At 37.4% G+C, this 14,055-nt stretch overlaps 1 protein-coding gene across 2 annotated transcripts in view; it reads left to right on the plus strand.

Moving 5' to 3' along the window:
• The window catches only part of ALKBH8 (alkB homolog 8, tRNA methyltransferase), a 131,357-nt gene that overhangs the window by 77,122 nt on the left and 40,180 nt on the right, over positions 1 to 14,055 (plus strand). For both annotated transcript variants that reach the window (XM_027563854.1, XM_027563855.1), the window contains one exon: positions 9,241 to 9,392. In XM_027563854.1, coding sequence (XP_027419655.1) covers positions 9,241 to 9,392 — 152 coding nt within the window. The remainder of the gene's footprint in view (positions 1 to 9,240; positions 9,393 to 14,055) is intronic.

Consider the following 14,055-nt stretch of genomic DNA (forward strand, 5'->3'; position numbering starts at 1 on the left):
TCAAGCCTTTATCAAGCATAGTAGAAAAACCTTTGTATACATATATATATAGTATATATAAGATAATAGATACATTTTAGAAAACTTATGAATTTTTGCCTAGCTAAAAAATTTATGACATTTTGATTCCACTTGCTTAACTTAGTATGAATAGAATGCTAGGTTTCTAATTTTTAAAAAAATAGGCAACAAGCAACACAGGTTTATTGTGTAGTACAGGGAACTATAGTCAGTATCTTGTAAACCTATAATGGAAAAGAATCTGAAAATAATATATGTGTATATATATAACTGAATCACCTTGCTGTGCACTTGAAACACTGTAAGTCAACTATACTTCAATAAAATATATATATTAAGAAAAAAATATCATATGTATTTGAAAGGAAAAAAGTAAAACCCTTTGTGGATTGGAAAATTCTAGCATATCTGCAACAGTGGAAACAGTGGCTGACTTTATTTTTGGAGGCTCCCAAGTCCCTGCAGATGGTGACTGCAGCCATGAAATTAAAAGACACCTACTCCTTGGAAGAAAAGTTATGACCAACCTAGACAGCATGTTAAAAAGCAGAGATGTTACTTTGCCAACAAAGGTCCGTCTAGTCAAGGCTATGGTTTTTCCAGTGGTCATGTATGGATGTGAGAGTTGGACTGTAAAGAAAGCTGAGTGCTGAAGAATTGATGCTTTTGAACTGTGGTGTTGGAGAAGACTCTTGAGAGTCCCTTGGACTGCAGGGAGATCCAACCAGTCCATCCCAAAGGAAATCAGTCCTAAGTGTTCACTGGAAGGACTGATGTTGAAGCTGAAACTCCAATACTTTGGCCAACTGATGCGAAGAGCTGACTCATTTGAAAAGACCCTGATGCTCCGAAAGATTGAGGGCAGGAGGAGAAGGGGATGACAGAGGATAAGATGGTTGGATGGCATCACCAACTCAATGGACATGAGTTTGGGTAAACTCCAGGAGTTGGTGATGGACAGGGAGGCCTGGTGTGCTGCAGTCCATAGGGTCACAAAGAATCGGATACGACTGAGCAACTGAACTGAGCATATCTGAAACATAAGTACTAGAATTAATAACCAAATGTGGCATACAAGGCTGTAACATATAAGGTTGATAATCAAAAATTAATTTTTGGAGAGAGAAGTGAAATCATTTTTGAAACAGCATCAGGACTTTGTTACCAAAGCATACTTGGGTTCGCTTGCCCACACTCAGTAAAATCCAGTCTATTGACTTCAGATTGTGGTGAAGGAAATTGCAGCATTTATTGTTGGGTACTACACATGGAGTCTGGGACAGCTAGTTTTCAAAAAGCCTGAACTCCTCAGTGGGTTTCAGCAAAACATTTTTAAAGTCAGAGTGAGGGAGGGGTCTCCCAGGTTATGTGATGCATTTATGTACAGTTGTCTGATTGGTTGATGTCAGTGAAGTAAATGATGGTGTCACAGGGGTTAATTTTCATCCTTAGGCTCCAGTAGGTCTTGGGTGCTCATGGTCATCAAGTAGTTGATTTCCTTCATTTGGGAGGGGTTTTAGCATCTGTAAAACAATTAAGGAAATTCAAATCAGAAACTATTATCTAGGTACTTTAGAGAGGAGCTAAAAGCAAAGGATTCTTTACCAATTGAGCTATGAGGGAAGCAGAGGATGGGCTTCCCTCAAACCTAGTCAGTAAAGAATTTGCCTGCAATGCAGGAGACCTGGCTTTGATTCCTAGGTTGGGAAGATCCCCTGGAGAAGGAAGTGGCAACCCACTCCAGTATTCTTGCCTGGAGAACCCCATGGACAGAGGAGCCTAGCAGGCTATAGTCCACGGGGTCACAAGAGTCGGAGACGACTTAGTGACTAAACCATCAAGAGCAGAGGATATGGGGGAGGGATCTCTTGGGGAAGGCCAGGTAGGGTCCTGCTTGGTTACAACTTGTAAAATACTTCTTTTCTAATACTCTGAATTAATTAGTTTCAAAAGTAAACAGTTTCAAAAGATGTCAGCCCAGAAGTTCTGATTTTTTTTTTTTTTTTGCTAATCTATTTTTAATTGAAGGATAATTGCTTTACAGAATTTTGTTGTTTTCTGTCAGACATCAATAAGAGTCAGCCATAGGTACACCCTGTCCCCTCCCTCCCAAACCTCCTTCCTATCTCCCTCCCCATCCCACCCTTCTATATTGTCACAGAGCCCCTGTTTGAGTTCCAAGTCATACAGCAAATTCCCATTGGCTATTTTACATATGGTATTTTAAGTTTCCGTGTTACTCTCTCCATATGTTCATCTACATATGGAGTGGGTTGTATTAGTTTCAGATGTACAGCAACCTGATTCCATGTATATATTGCAAAATAGGCAAAACAGTAAGTCTAGTTAATATCCGCAACCACACAGTTAAACATTTTTTTCTTACACTGAAAACTTTTGTGATACACTGTCTTAGCTACTTTCAAGTATTCAAAATAGTATTATTAACTATAGATACCATTACAGCCAGAACTTATTTACTGTATTACTGGAAGTTGTCTTTTGACCACATTCACCTTCTTTTGTTCTATATATTGCATGTAAATGAGATCATATAGCATCTGTCAACTAATTTCACTTAGTGTAATTCCCAGTTGTTTTCATGTCTTGGCTATTGTAAATGCTTCAGTGAGCATAGGGGTACAGATGTCTTTTTCAATTAGTGTTTTTGTTTCCTTCAGGTAAATACCCAGAAGTGGAATTGCTGGATCCTATGGTAGTTCTATTTAACATTTTTTGAGAAATCTCCTTTCTGTTTTCCATAGGGATATACCAGTTTACATAATCACTGACATGTATAAGGATGGTCTTTTCTACACATAGTTGCCAACACTTGTTATTTTTTGTCATTTTTGTAATAGCCATTCTAATAAGCATGGACTGATCTCATTGTGACTTTGATTTGCATTTCACTGATTATTAGTAACATTGAGCTCCTTTTTATGTACGAGTTAGTCATTCTGTATGTTGTCTTTGAAAAAAGTATCTATTCAGATCTTCTGCCTGATTTTGAATGATTGTTTGGTTTTTGTTATTGTACTGTATGAGTTCTTAATTTTTTTTTTGCAGAGGCATATAGTTTGAACTATGGTCAGTTGTTTTCTATTTTCTCTTTAAACTAGAATTTGTGGATAATAAATTTCATCTTAACTTGATCATATTTTTGTCATGTTTGCTTTGTAAACTAGGTTTTATCTTTTACCCTTCCTATGATCTTTATGATCACTACCTCGAACTCTCTGTTGGGTTGATTGCTTGTCTCCACTTCATTTAGTTCTTCTTTTGGGCTTTTATCTTGTTCTTTCGTTTGGAATCTCTTCCTCTGTCACCTCTTTTTGCTTAAATTGCTGTTTTTGTGTCTATGTATTTTTTGGGTTACATTTCCCAATCTTAGAGAAGTGGTCTTATGTAAGAAGTATCCTGTGGGGCCCAGCAGAACACTCTCTTCTGGACACCAGAGCTATATGCTCCAGGGGTGCCCTCTGTGTGAACTGCTTGGTTCCTTCTGTGGGCAGTCTGCTAGGCATAGCTTGCCCCCAGCCTGGTTGTCTGTGAGGCCACACCCTGTGGGTAGCTGCCCTCTGTTGGTGGGTGGGGTTTGGTCCTGGCATGGCTGGCTGCATGTTGAGAATGGTCCTGGTGCTGGTGCCAGCCTGCTGGTGAGTGAGACAGGATCAGGAGGGAGCTGGCTATGGAGCCCTGGGAGGTGTGTGTAGGGGGGTGCGTGTAGTGCTAGTATTGGCCTGCTGGTAGGCAGGGCGGGTTCCTGACACAGCTGGCTGAAGAGCCCAAGGTATTCTGAAGTTGGTGTCTGCTCATTGGTGAGTAGAGCAGGGCCCTCAGGGTCCTGGACTGGTATCTGCCCACTGGTAGGTGGAGCTGAGTTCTGGGTTCTTTGGCTGTGGGGCCTGAGGGCCCTAGAGCTGGTGTTGGCCCTCTGGTGGGCAGGCCAGGGTCCTTGGGCTCCTGGGGCTAGTGCCACCAGCCAGTGAGTAGGGCCAGGTCCTGGGCCCTTTGGTGGGTGAGACAGGATCAGGCTCAGAGGTCCTATGACAGTTGTCCTGCTAGAGGATGGGGCTGTGTTCTCACTCAGCTACCTGCCAGGACTGGTTCATACTGGCTGGAGGGTAGGGGCAGGTCCCAGCCCTAATAAGCAAGAGAGAGGATTCCATAATGGTAGATGCCAGCACCAGTGTCCCCAAGGTAAGTACTAATTGCCTCTGCCTGTCTGGTAGGCTCTTCAAGATTGGTCAGTGGGTCTGACCCAGGCTCCTTTCAGATTGCTGCTTCTGTCCTGGGTCCTGAAGCATGTGAGACTCCCTGTAAGAGTGGAGTCTCTTATTTCCCTTAGCCCTCTGGCTTTCCAGAAATTAAGCCCTGCTGGCTTCCAAAGTCAAGTGTTCTGGGACCTCATCTTCCCCGTGTTGTACCTTCAGGTGGGGAGCCTGATGTGGGGCTCAGATCTCTGGGGTATGGATCCTGACTCTACCACATCTCTGCCCCTCTACCCATATCATTGTGGTTCCTGCTGTATGTCTTTAGTTGTAGATCTCTTCTGCTAATCTTCAGGCTGTTCTCATTGATAGTTGCTCTATACATAGTTGTAGTTTTGGTGTGCTGCTGGGAGGACGTGAGCCCAGGGTCTTCCTACTCCACCATCTTGGCCCCCACCAGTTCTTAATATATTTTGGATATTAACCCTTATCAGATATTTAATCTGCAAATATTTTCTCCCATTCCATAAGAATTCCCATGCCATAGGAATACCATAGGTTTCTTTTTCATTTTGTTAATGATTTCCTTTTGTTGTGCAGAAACTTTTTTGTTTGATGGAGTCCCACTTATTTTTTGTTCTGCTGCATTTGGGGAATCCAGTTCTAGGATCAGGCTGAGTGAACAGTGACCAAATGAAAATTGAAATACATCATATTATTTCATTCTAGGATCAAGCCCACTTTAGTTATATGGTTGATTTTTCTCTTTTCTAGGTGTGTAGTCAACATATTTGTTTCTTGATGTATCAACAACTTTAGTATAAAATTATGCTTTTTAAAAATCTGCTGACATCTTTCAGGCTTGGCACATTCTCTGTGAGCATGAAATCTACTTCTATAGGCATATAGCCTTGCTAAAGTAAATCAAGCATAAAACTTGGCTTCAAATGAGTTAAGTGTTAGGAGTAGATTTAACAAGAGATACACAACACATGTATGCTAAAAATCATGAAACATTACTAAGAGAAATTAAAGAAGGCCAAAATAAATGAAGAGATAAGAGATATCATAATCATGGATAGGAAACTTAATATTGTTAGATAGCAGTTATTCCCAGATTGGTCTAATGATTTAGTGTAATTCTAATCACAATCTTAAAAGGACTTTTTTTGTAGAAATTGATAAGCAGATCCCAAACCATGAACTTCCAGATGTTCAAGCTGGTTTTAGTAAAGGCAGAGGAACCAGGGATCAAATTGCCAACATCCGCTGGATCATCGAAAAAGCAAGAGAGTTCCAGAAAAACATCTACTTCTGCTTTATTGACTATGCCAAAGCCTTTGACTTTGTGGATCACAATAAACTGTGGAAAATTCTTCAAGAGATGGGAATACCAGACCACCTGACCTGCCTCTTGAGAAATTTGTATGCAGGTCAGGAAGCAACAGTTAGAACTGGACATGGAACAGACTGGTTCCAAATAGGAAAAGGAGTAGGTCAAGGCTGTATATTGTCACCCTGCTTATTTAACTTATATGCAGAGTACATCATGAGAAACGCTGGACTGGAAGAAGCACAAGCTGGAATCAAGATTGCTGGGAGAAATATCAATAACCTCAGATATGCAGATGACACCACCCTTATGGCAGAAAGTGAAGAGGAACTAAAAAGCCTCTTGATGAAAGTGAAAAAGGAGAGTGAAAAAGTTGGCTTAAAGCTCAACATTCAGAAAATGAAGATCATGGCATCTGTTCCCATCACTTCATGGGAAATAGATGGGGAAACAGTGGAAACAGTGTCAGACTTTATTATTTTGGGCTCGAAAATCACTGCAGATGGTGACTGCAGCCATGAAATTAAAAGACGCTTGCTCCTTGGAAGGAAAGTTATGACCAACCTAGATAACATATTCAAAAGCAGAGACATTACTTTGCCAACAAAGGTCCGTCTAGTCAAGGCTATGGTTTTTCCAGTGGTCATGTATGGATGTGAGATTTGGACTGTGAAGAAAGCTAAGCACCGAAGAATTGATGCTTTTGAACTGTGGTGTTGGAGAAGACTCCTGAGAGTTCCTTGCAAGGAGATCCAACCAGTCCATTCTAAAGGAGATCAGCCCTGGGTGTTCTTTGGAAGGAATGATGCTAAAGCTGAAACTCTAGTACTTTGGCCACCTCATGCGAAGTGTTGACTCATTGGAAAAGACTCTGATGCTGGGAGGGATTGGGGGCAGGAGGAGAAGGGGATGACAGAGGATGAGATGGCTGGATGGCATCACCAACTCGTTGGACGTGAGTTTGATTGAATTCCAGGAATTGGTGATAGACAGGGAGGCCTGGCGTGTTGCAGTTTATGGGGTCGCAAAGAGTCAGACACGACTGAGCAACTGAACTGAGCTGAAGATTTATCAGGAAATGTGAGTGATAGAGAATAACCAAAACAATCTTGAACATAGGAACAAGGTTGGAGGATTTATTCTACTTGATGTTTAAGATTTACTGTGTATAAAGCTACCTAATCAAAAGAGTATATTATTATTGTACAGATAAATCAGTGAGACAGAATATATTCATAGATGTAGTGTCAGCTGATTTTTGACAAATATGCCAATACAGTTCATTATGGAATGGAAAATTTTCAACAGATGGTGCTGGGAAAATCAGAGATCTGTGTGGAAATAGCATTAACCTTGATATGCCTCATGCCATTCACAAAAATTAATATGGGGTAGATCATAGATTTAAATGTAAACACAAATTATGAGCTGTCTAGAAGCCAATACAAGAGGATACTTTTGAAAATCTGAGGTAGGCAAAGTTTTTTTTTTCCCCCTTGAGAAAGATTTCAGAACACTAGAAGAAAAAGAAGACAAAATAACTGCATCCAAATTTAAAACTTCTGTTTATCAAAAGACAGCATCAAGAAAATGAAAAATCAATCTATACTTGGGGAAGAATATCCACAATACATGTATATAACAAAGGATTGGGCATAAGATCTGTTCAACAGATCCTTTACCAGAAGGATCTATGAATGGCTAAAAAGCACATGAAAAGAAATACAGTATCATTGGTCATCAGATAAATACAAATTATAACTACAGTTTCATATCAATTGCCACTTGCTAAAATTATTAAAATTTAAAACTTACATTGTTTTGGTGAGAATGTCAAGGAGCCTGAAACTCTCATATGCTGCTTGTGGGAGTGTAAAAGTCTGTGCAACCATTTTGGAAAACTGGTATTTTCTTACCCTCTGACCCAACAATCTCACTCTTAAGTATTTTCCCAGGAGTATAAAAGTATGTATCTGAAAAAAATGTATATAAGCTTTATTTTTAATAGTCCCAGACTGGGAATACTAAATATTAGTAAACAGGAGATTTTGGATAAATTGCAGCATGTTCATATAGTGACATTTTGCTCAGTGATTAAAGAAAAACATGCACTACTGAAACACAAAAAGCATGGCTCAATCTCCAAATTATGTGGAATGGGCAAAGCCAGAGAGAAGATAGTGCCAACTATATATGAAATTCAAGAATAGGCAAACTGTGCTGATGGAAACCAGGTTAGTGGTTGCTTTGATTGACTGGAAAAGGTCATGAGGGAGTTTCATGGGTAATTGGAAATATTCTACATCTTGATTGGGATGGTGGCTACATGGTTGTATACATTTGCCAAAATGCATGAACTATACACTTAAGATCTATGCATTTCACTCTATAAATTTAACTTTGAAAAGGCCATTGTTTTTTGACTTTTAGTAAGAATCATACCAAATGATTTCTTTTTTCTATTCAAAAACTTGATCTTGCTTCCAAGACTCCCTTTAAACTTTCTTAAAATTTACAATGGCTTGTACTTTTCTCTTTTTATTTTGCATCTTTGTTTTACTTATTGTATCTGTGTTAATCATATGCTTTTTTGTTCCATTATCTGTTGTTTTCTGATGTTGATGTCTTTGTCTCACAGCTAGATTTCACTTACTGAGAAAGATATATTAGAAATTCCAATGATATTTATGTATTTATGTATTTCTCCATTTAGATTTTTTTTTTTCATTTTTGGATTATATATTTTGAGGATGCCCTATTAGGTGCATACAAATATGTAGAATTTTTATGTTTTTTGTTGGATTGACCCTTTTATCATTATGAAATGTTCCTTTTTATCTCTATTAATACCAGTTGCCTTAAAGTCTACTTTCTGTAGACTTCCCTGGTGGCTCAGACAGTAAAGCATCTTTCTACAATGTGGGAGACCCAGGTTCGATCCCTGTGTTGGCAAGATCCCCTGGAGAAGGAAATGGCAATCTACTCCAGGACTATTGCCTGGAAAATCCCATGGACAGAGGAGCCTAGTAGGCTACAGCCCATGGGGTCGCAAAGAGTCAGACACAACTGAGCGACTTCACTTCACTTCATTTCACTTCTACTTTCTGTGATTAGTATAACTATACCACTTTTTCTCTGGCTTTGCTAAGTATATGCAAAATAATTGTTGTTTGTATGTTGTATTTTTTTTCTATCTGTTTTTCAACCATTCTCTTTCTTTATTATAAGGTGTATCTCTTGTAATCAGCATGTACTTGGATTTTTAAAAAAAATCCAATCTGAAATTGTTTGTTCTTTAATTGGATTTGAAGTCCTTTTACATTCAACATAATTACTGATAATTGGATTGAAATTTGCTATTTCCCTTTTGCCATCTGTTTCTTATTTTTTTTTCCTCTTGGCATTGATATTAATTAAACATTTGTTATTATTCTATTTTCTCCCTTGAATAGTTAGTTAACTGTAAATTCTTTTAATGATTACCCTGGAGATGATTTCCTAAGAGACAGGAGACTTCTATTTCTTTGTTTTTTCTACGATACAGTAATTCAGGGGATCCAATAAACATTTGCAACAAATTCTTGTAGATTTACTGTATTCTCTTAATGTTTTTAAAGGACCTGAAATATTTTTTATGAATACAATGTTAAATAAATTAACTGTTGTTTCTAGAATCACACCCAGAAAATTTGATACTGTTCAAGCATCCAAGGGTCACAAAAGTGGAATTATCACCAGTGATGTTGAAGACTTAACTTTAAACAAGAGGGGAATACGGACATCATTTACATTTAGGAAAGTGAGGCAAACACCTTGTAATTGTAGTAAGTATATAATTTGTTTCTACTGTAAATGGAGTAAATCTAGTTTGAAAATCTTTTTAAGTCCATCAGAACTGAGAAGAGCTTTATCTTAACTCCTGTAATGGCATTTACCATATTCTGCCTTGTATTGTACTTACTTATACTTTTCTTAACCACCCACATTAGAGTTTATATTTCTTGAGGGCAGGAACTGTATCTTACTCATCTTTATTTTCCTTAAACATAGTACTTGAGCATTATTGGATTCTAAATGTTTTATTTATTGTACTCATGGTTAAGAGGACTACAGTTTGGGGGCATTAAAGTATCACTGTACAAAAATAGATTTTTTCGTGAAACAGCTTATCACATTTTTAAATTACTTCTCATTAATGCAACAGGGAAATTTGAGGATGACAAATTGTTCTCTAATAAGTAGATAACTTTAGGGGGATAAAGAGTGGTTTGTCTTATTTGGAAAGGAGTGTTCAAAAACTTGTCAGGAGGATGTTGTTTTGTATTGTCTCTACAAGTACATCATTACCTGTTTTTCTTAGACTCAATAAATTAAAATCCCTTTTTGTTTTATAAGTAATGACAATGATGTTAAGATTCTTTTTACATTTTGGTGGTTTCAGTTATGGAAGGTATCTCAACAGGAGCTTTTGGACTTAGTTATCTTAAAATTATGTTTTAAATTAGAAATCCTTTTTATATGTGCATGATATTATTCTGTTAGGAAACTTGAAAGCTTCATTTTTGATATTGTCATGTTAGTGAAAAGCTTAAAATAGGTTTTAACAGATTTTTGTTTCTTCTGCTAAAAGTGGCAATGAAGACTTAAAATATCACAATTTTTTCATTGATTAAAAATGTTTATTTAGCATTTGATGAATGTCTAACACAGCCATAGATTTACAAGCTATAAAAAAGTAAAGCATGGCTCTGTACCCCAGGAACTTGAAGTCTAGTAGGAGAGAAAAGTTCGTTTTCTTATGCTACTATTTTTCTTGTTGTTAAGGACATTAACTAAGTAATTTTTATTTTTTAAGTTATAAAAGTATGATAACATTTACAGGAGACTTGGAAAATACAGAAAAAGTAATATATAGTTTTACAATATATTACAATTATTTTTAAGTAGATAAATCAAGATTTTTATTTGGAGTTTCATTATCAAACTCTCAAAAAATAATAGAATGAATGTACAGAAAAATAGAAGGATATAATAGACCTGAAAAGCATTATGAACCAGCTCAACAAAATTAAGGATTTATACAAATTTTCACACAGCAGCAGGGTACAAATTCTATTTAAGTTCCCATAGACTATGAACCAGGAGACATTAGAATATCCAGGGACGTAAAACAAGGTGTACAATTTTCATGATCACACACTAGCAAAGTAATGCTCAAAATTCTCCAAGCCAGGCTTCAACAGTAGTGAACTGAGAACTTCCAGATGTTCAAGCTGAATTTAAAAAAGGTAGAGGAACCAGAGATCAACTTGCCAACATCCTTTGGATCATCAAAAAAGCAAGAGAGTTCCAGAAAAACATCTACTTCTGCTTTATTGACTATGCCAAAGCCTTTGACTGTGTGGATCATAACAACCTGTGGAAAATTTTTAAAGAGATGGGAAGACCAGACCATCCTACCAGCCTGCTGTGAAACCTGTATGCAGGTCAAGAAGCAACAGTTAGAGGCAGACATTGAACAACGGACTGGTTCCAAATTGGGAAGGGAGCACGTCAAGACTGTATATTGTCACCTTACTTATTTAATTTCTGTGCAGAGTACATCATATGAAATGCTGGGCTGGATGAAGCACAAGCTGGCATCAAGATTTCTGGGAGAAATATTAATAACCTTGAATATGCAGATGACAGCACCCTTATAGCAGAGAGTGAAGAACTAAAGAGCCTCTTCATGAAGGTGAAAGGAGAGTGAAAAGGCTGGCTTAAAACTCAACATTCAGAAAACTAAGATCATGGCATCCGGTCCCATCACTTCATGGCAAATAGATGGGGAAACAGTGGAAACAGTGACTGACTTTATTTTTTTTGGGCTCCAAAATCACTACAGATGGTGACTGCAGCCATGAAATTAAAAGACGCTTACTCCTTGGAAGAAAAGCTGTGACCAACCTAGACAGCATATTAAAAAGCAGAGACATTACTTTGCCATCTAGTCATCTAGTCCATCAAAGCTATGGTTTTTCCAGTAGTCGTGTGTGTATGTGAGAGTTGGACTGTAAAGCAAGCTGAGCACTGAAAAATTGACGCTTTTGAACTGTGTTGTTGGGGAAGACTCTTGAGAGTCCCTTGGACTGCAAGGAGGTCCAACCAGTCCATCCTAAAGGAAATCAGTCCTGAACATCATTGAAACTGCCTCATTGGAAGAGACCCTGATGATGAGAAAGATTGAAGGCAGGAAGAGAAGGGGACGACAGAGGATGAGATGGTTTTATGGTATCACCAACTTGATGAACATGAGTTTGAGCAAGCACTTGGAGTTGGTGATTGACAGGGAAGCGTGACGTGTTGCAATTCATGGGATCTCAAAAAATCAGACACAACTGAGCTACTGAACTGAACTGAAAGGTTTTGAAATCATACAGAGTCTGTTATCACTGTGGAATTATGTTAGAAATCAATATAAAAAGATATTTGAAAATAACACGCATATTTTCAAGTGCAGTGTGACATTTACCAAGAGAGATCTTTTGCTAGCCATTGAAAGCCTCAGGAAGGTTAAAAGACTGAAAAAACACAGAGAGTGATTGCAGAGAAGAAAGCATTTAAGTGAGCAATTAATATCAATATGATAAATTAATATCAAGGATACTTAAAAATCTCCATGCATTTGGTAATTGTCTACTTTTAAATGATGGATGTATCTAAGAAGCCATAACAAGGAAAGTTGGAAAATATTTGTAACAGGATAAAAATGAAAGGAAAATTTATTTCATGCAGCTGAAGCTGCTCAGTGCAACTAAATACAATGTGGAATATTAGATAAGGTATGAAAACAAATAATGGACACTAGCATAAGTGAAATTTGAACAAAACCTGAACTTTAGTTACTAATACTGTATCATATGGTAATTTCCTTTTTTTTTTTTAACAACATAATATTTCTTTACTTTCAGAATTGGTTTAGAAGTTTCAGGCCTCAATTTTTTTTCAAATATTAATAAAATAATAAGCTTTTAAGACTTTCAACAGTAATACTAGATGCCAGAATAATTGGACCTATATAAAGTTTTGAGTGAATATAAATTAGAAATCTAGCATTCTATTCATACTTAGTCAAACAAATGGGACCAAAATGTCATAAATTTTTTAGCTAAGCAAAAATTTGTAAAGTTTCTAAAACGTATATATTATACTTACTATTTATGTATGTATATGTGTGTGTGTATAAAAGCTTTTCGACTATACTTGATAAAGGCCTGAGAAAGAACAACAAAAAAAGAGACCAAGAAATTGGAAAGCATAAACTAAATGAAATGGGAGCACTGAATTTATTAATTTAGTGTAAGGGATGGTGTAAGAAGCTCTGATTATTCAGTTTACAGATATTTTTTAAAAGTTCAAGGCCAACTTTTAGATACTTTTAGTCAAAATTTGTGGATTTAAGTGATCCTCCCTTTACCTAATTTAGATGTTCATAGTTTCCAAGAGAATACGATTTTTACCAAGACTAGTTGAAAGGAATTTGTATATTGTAGTGTAATTGTAATTCTGTTGTAACTGCCATACTAACCCATCTGTTGCCACATGTATGTTAGAGCCCTCAAAGTTTCTAGGGTTACTCTTTTCTTAAATGTCCACATAAAGTGTTTAGAGCCTCACTTTACTCATTAGTAGGGACTAGATAGTTCCACCCCCATTTAAGATTTGGCATCTTCTAGTTACATTTAGGGAAAATTCCTGAAGTCATCAATGCTATAGCCCAATTCTTTGCTGCCATATGATTTATATATATTGCTTTAAGTCTTGTCTGTGATTTCTGTGGGAACACTCCTTTTTCCTTTATTATCTAATATGCTGCTGCTAAGTCACTTCAGTCGTGTCCGACCCCATAGATGGCAGCCCACCAGGCTCCCCCGTCCCTGGGATTCTCCAGGCAAAAACACTGAAGTGGGTTGCCATTTCCTTCTCCAATGCATGAAAGTGAAAAGTGAAAGTGAAGTCGCTCAGTCGTGCCCGACTCTTCGCGACCCCATGGACTGCAGCCTACCAGGCTCCTCCGTCCATGGGATTTTCCAGGCAAGAGTACTGGAGTGGGGTGCCATTGCCTTCTCTGATTATCTAGTATACTACCCATAAAAAGATGTGTGTCACAGGCTGGCTGAAGATAAAGGGAATTTAGAGCATAGCAGAGAATAGGAAGAATTTGAAATGAATATTAGATGTTATTATAAAGAACAGGGAACAAATTCAAAATTAATTTGACATATTGTATTCTAAATTTCCTCAGTCACCGCATTTACTTTGTGTTCTTCTTATGATTTACCTTTTTTTTTGGAAGGAGGCAGCACAATGTAGTCATTGAGAATGTGGGTTTTGGAGTTTCCATTGCCTGGGTTCAAATCTTAACTTTGTAACTTACCATCTTTGTCACTTTAGTATCATTATTTAATGTTCTGTGTCAGTTTCCTCATCTGTAAAATGAATGTA

Source organism: Bos indicus x Bos taurus, chromosome 15, assembly GCF_003369695.1.
Source record: "Bos indicus x Bos taurus breed Angus x Brahman F1 hybrid chromosome 15, Bos_hybrid_MaternalHap_v2.0, whole genome shotgun sequence".
NCBI classification, from domain to species: domain Eukaryota; kingdom Metazoa; phylum Chordata; class Mammalia; order Artiodactyla; family Bovidae; genus Bos; species Bos indicus x Bos taurus.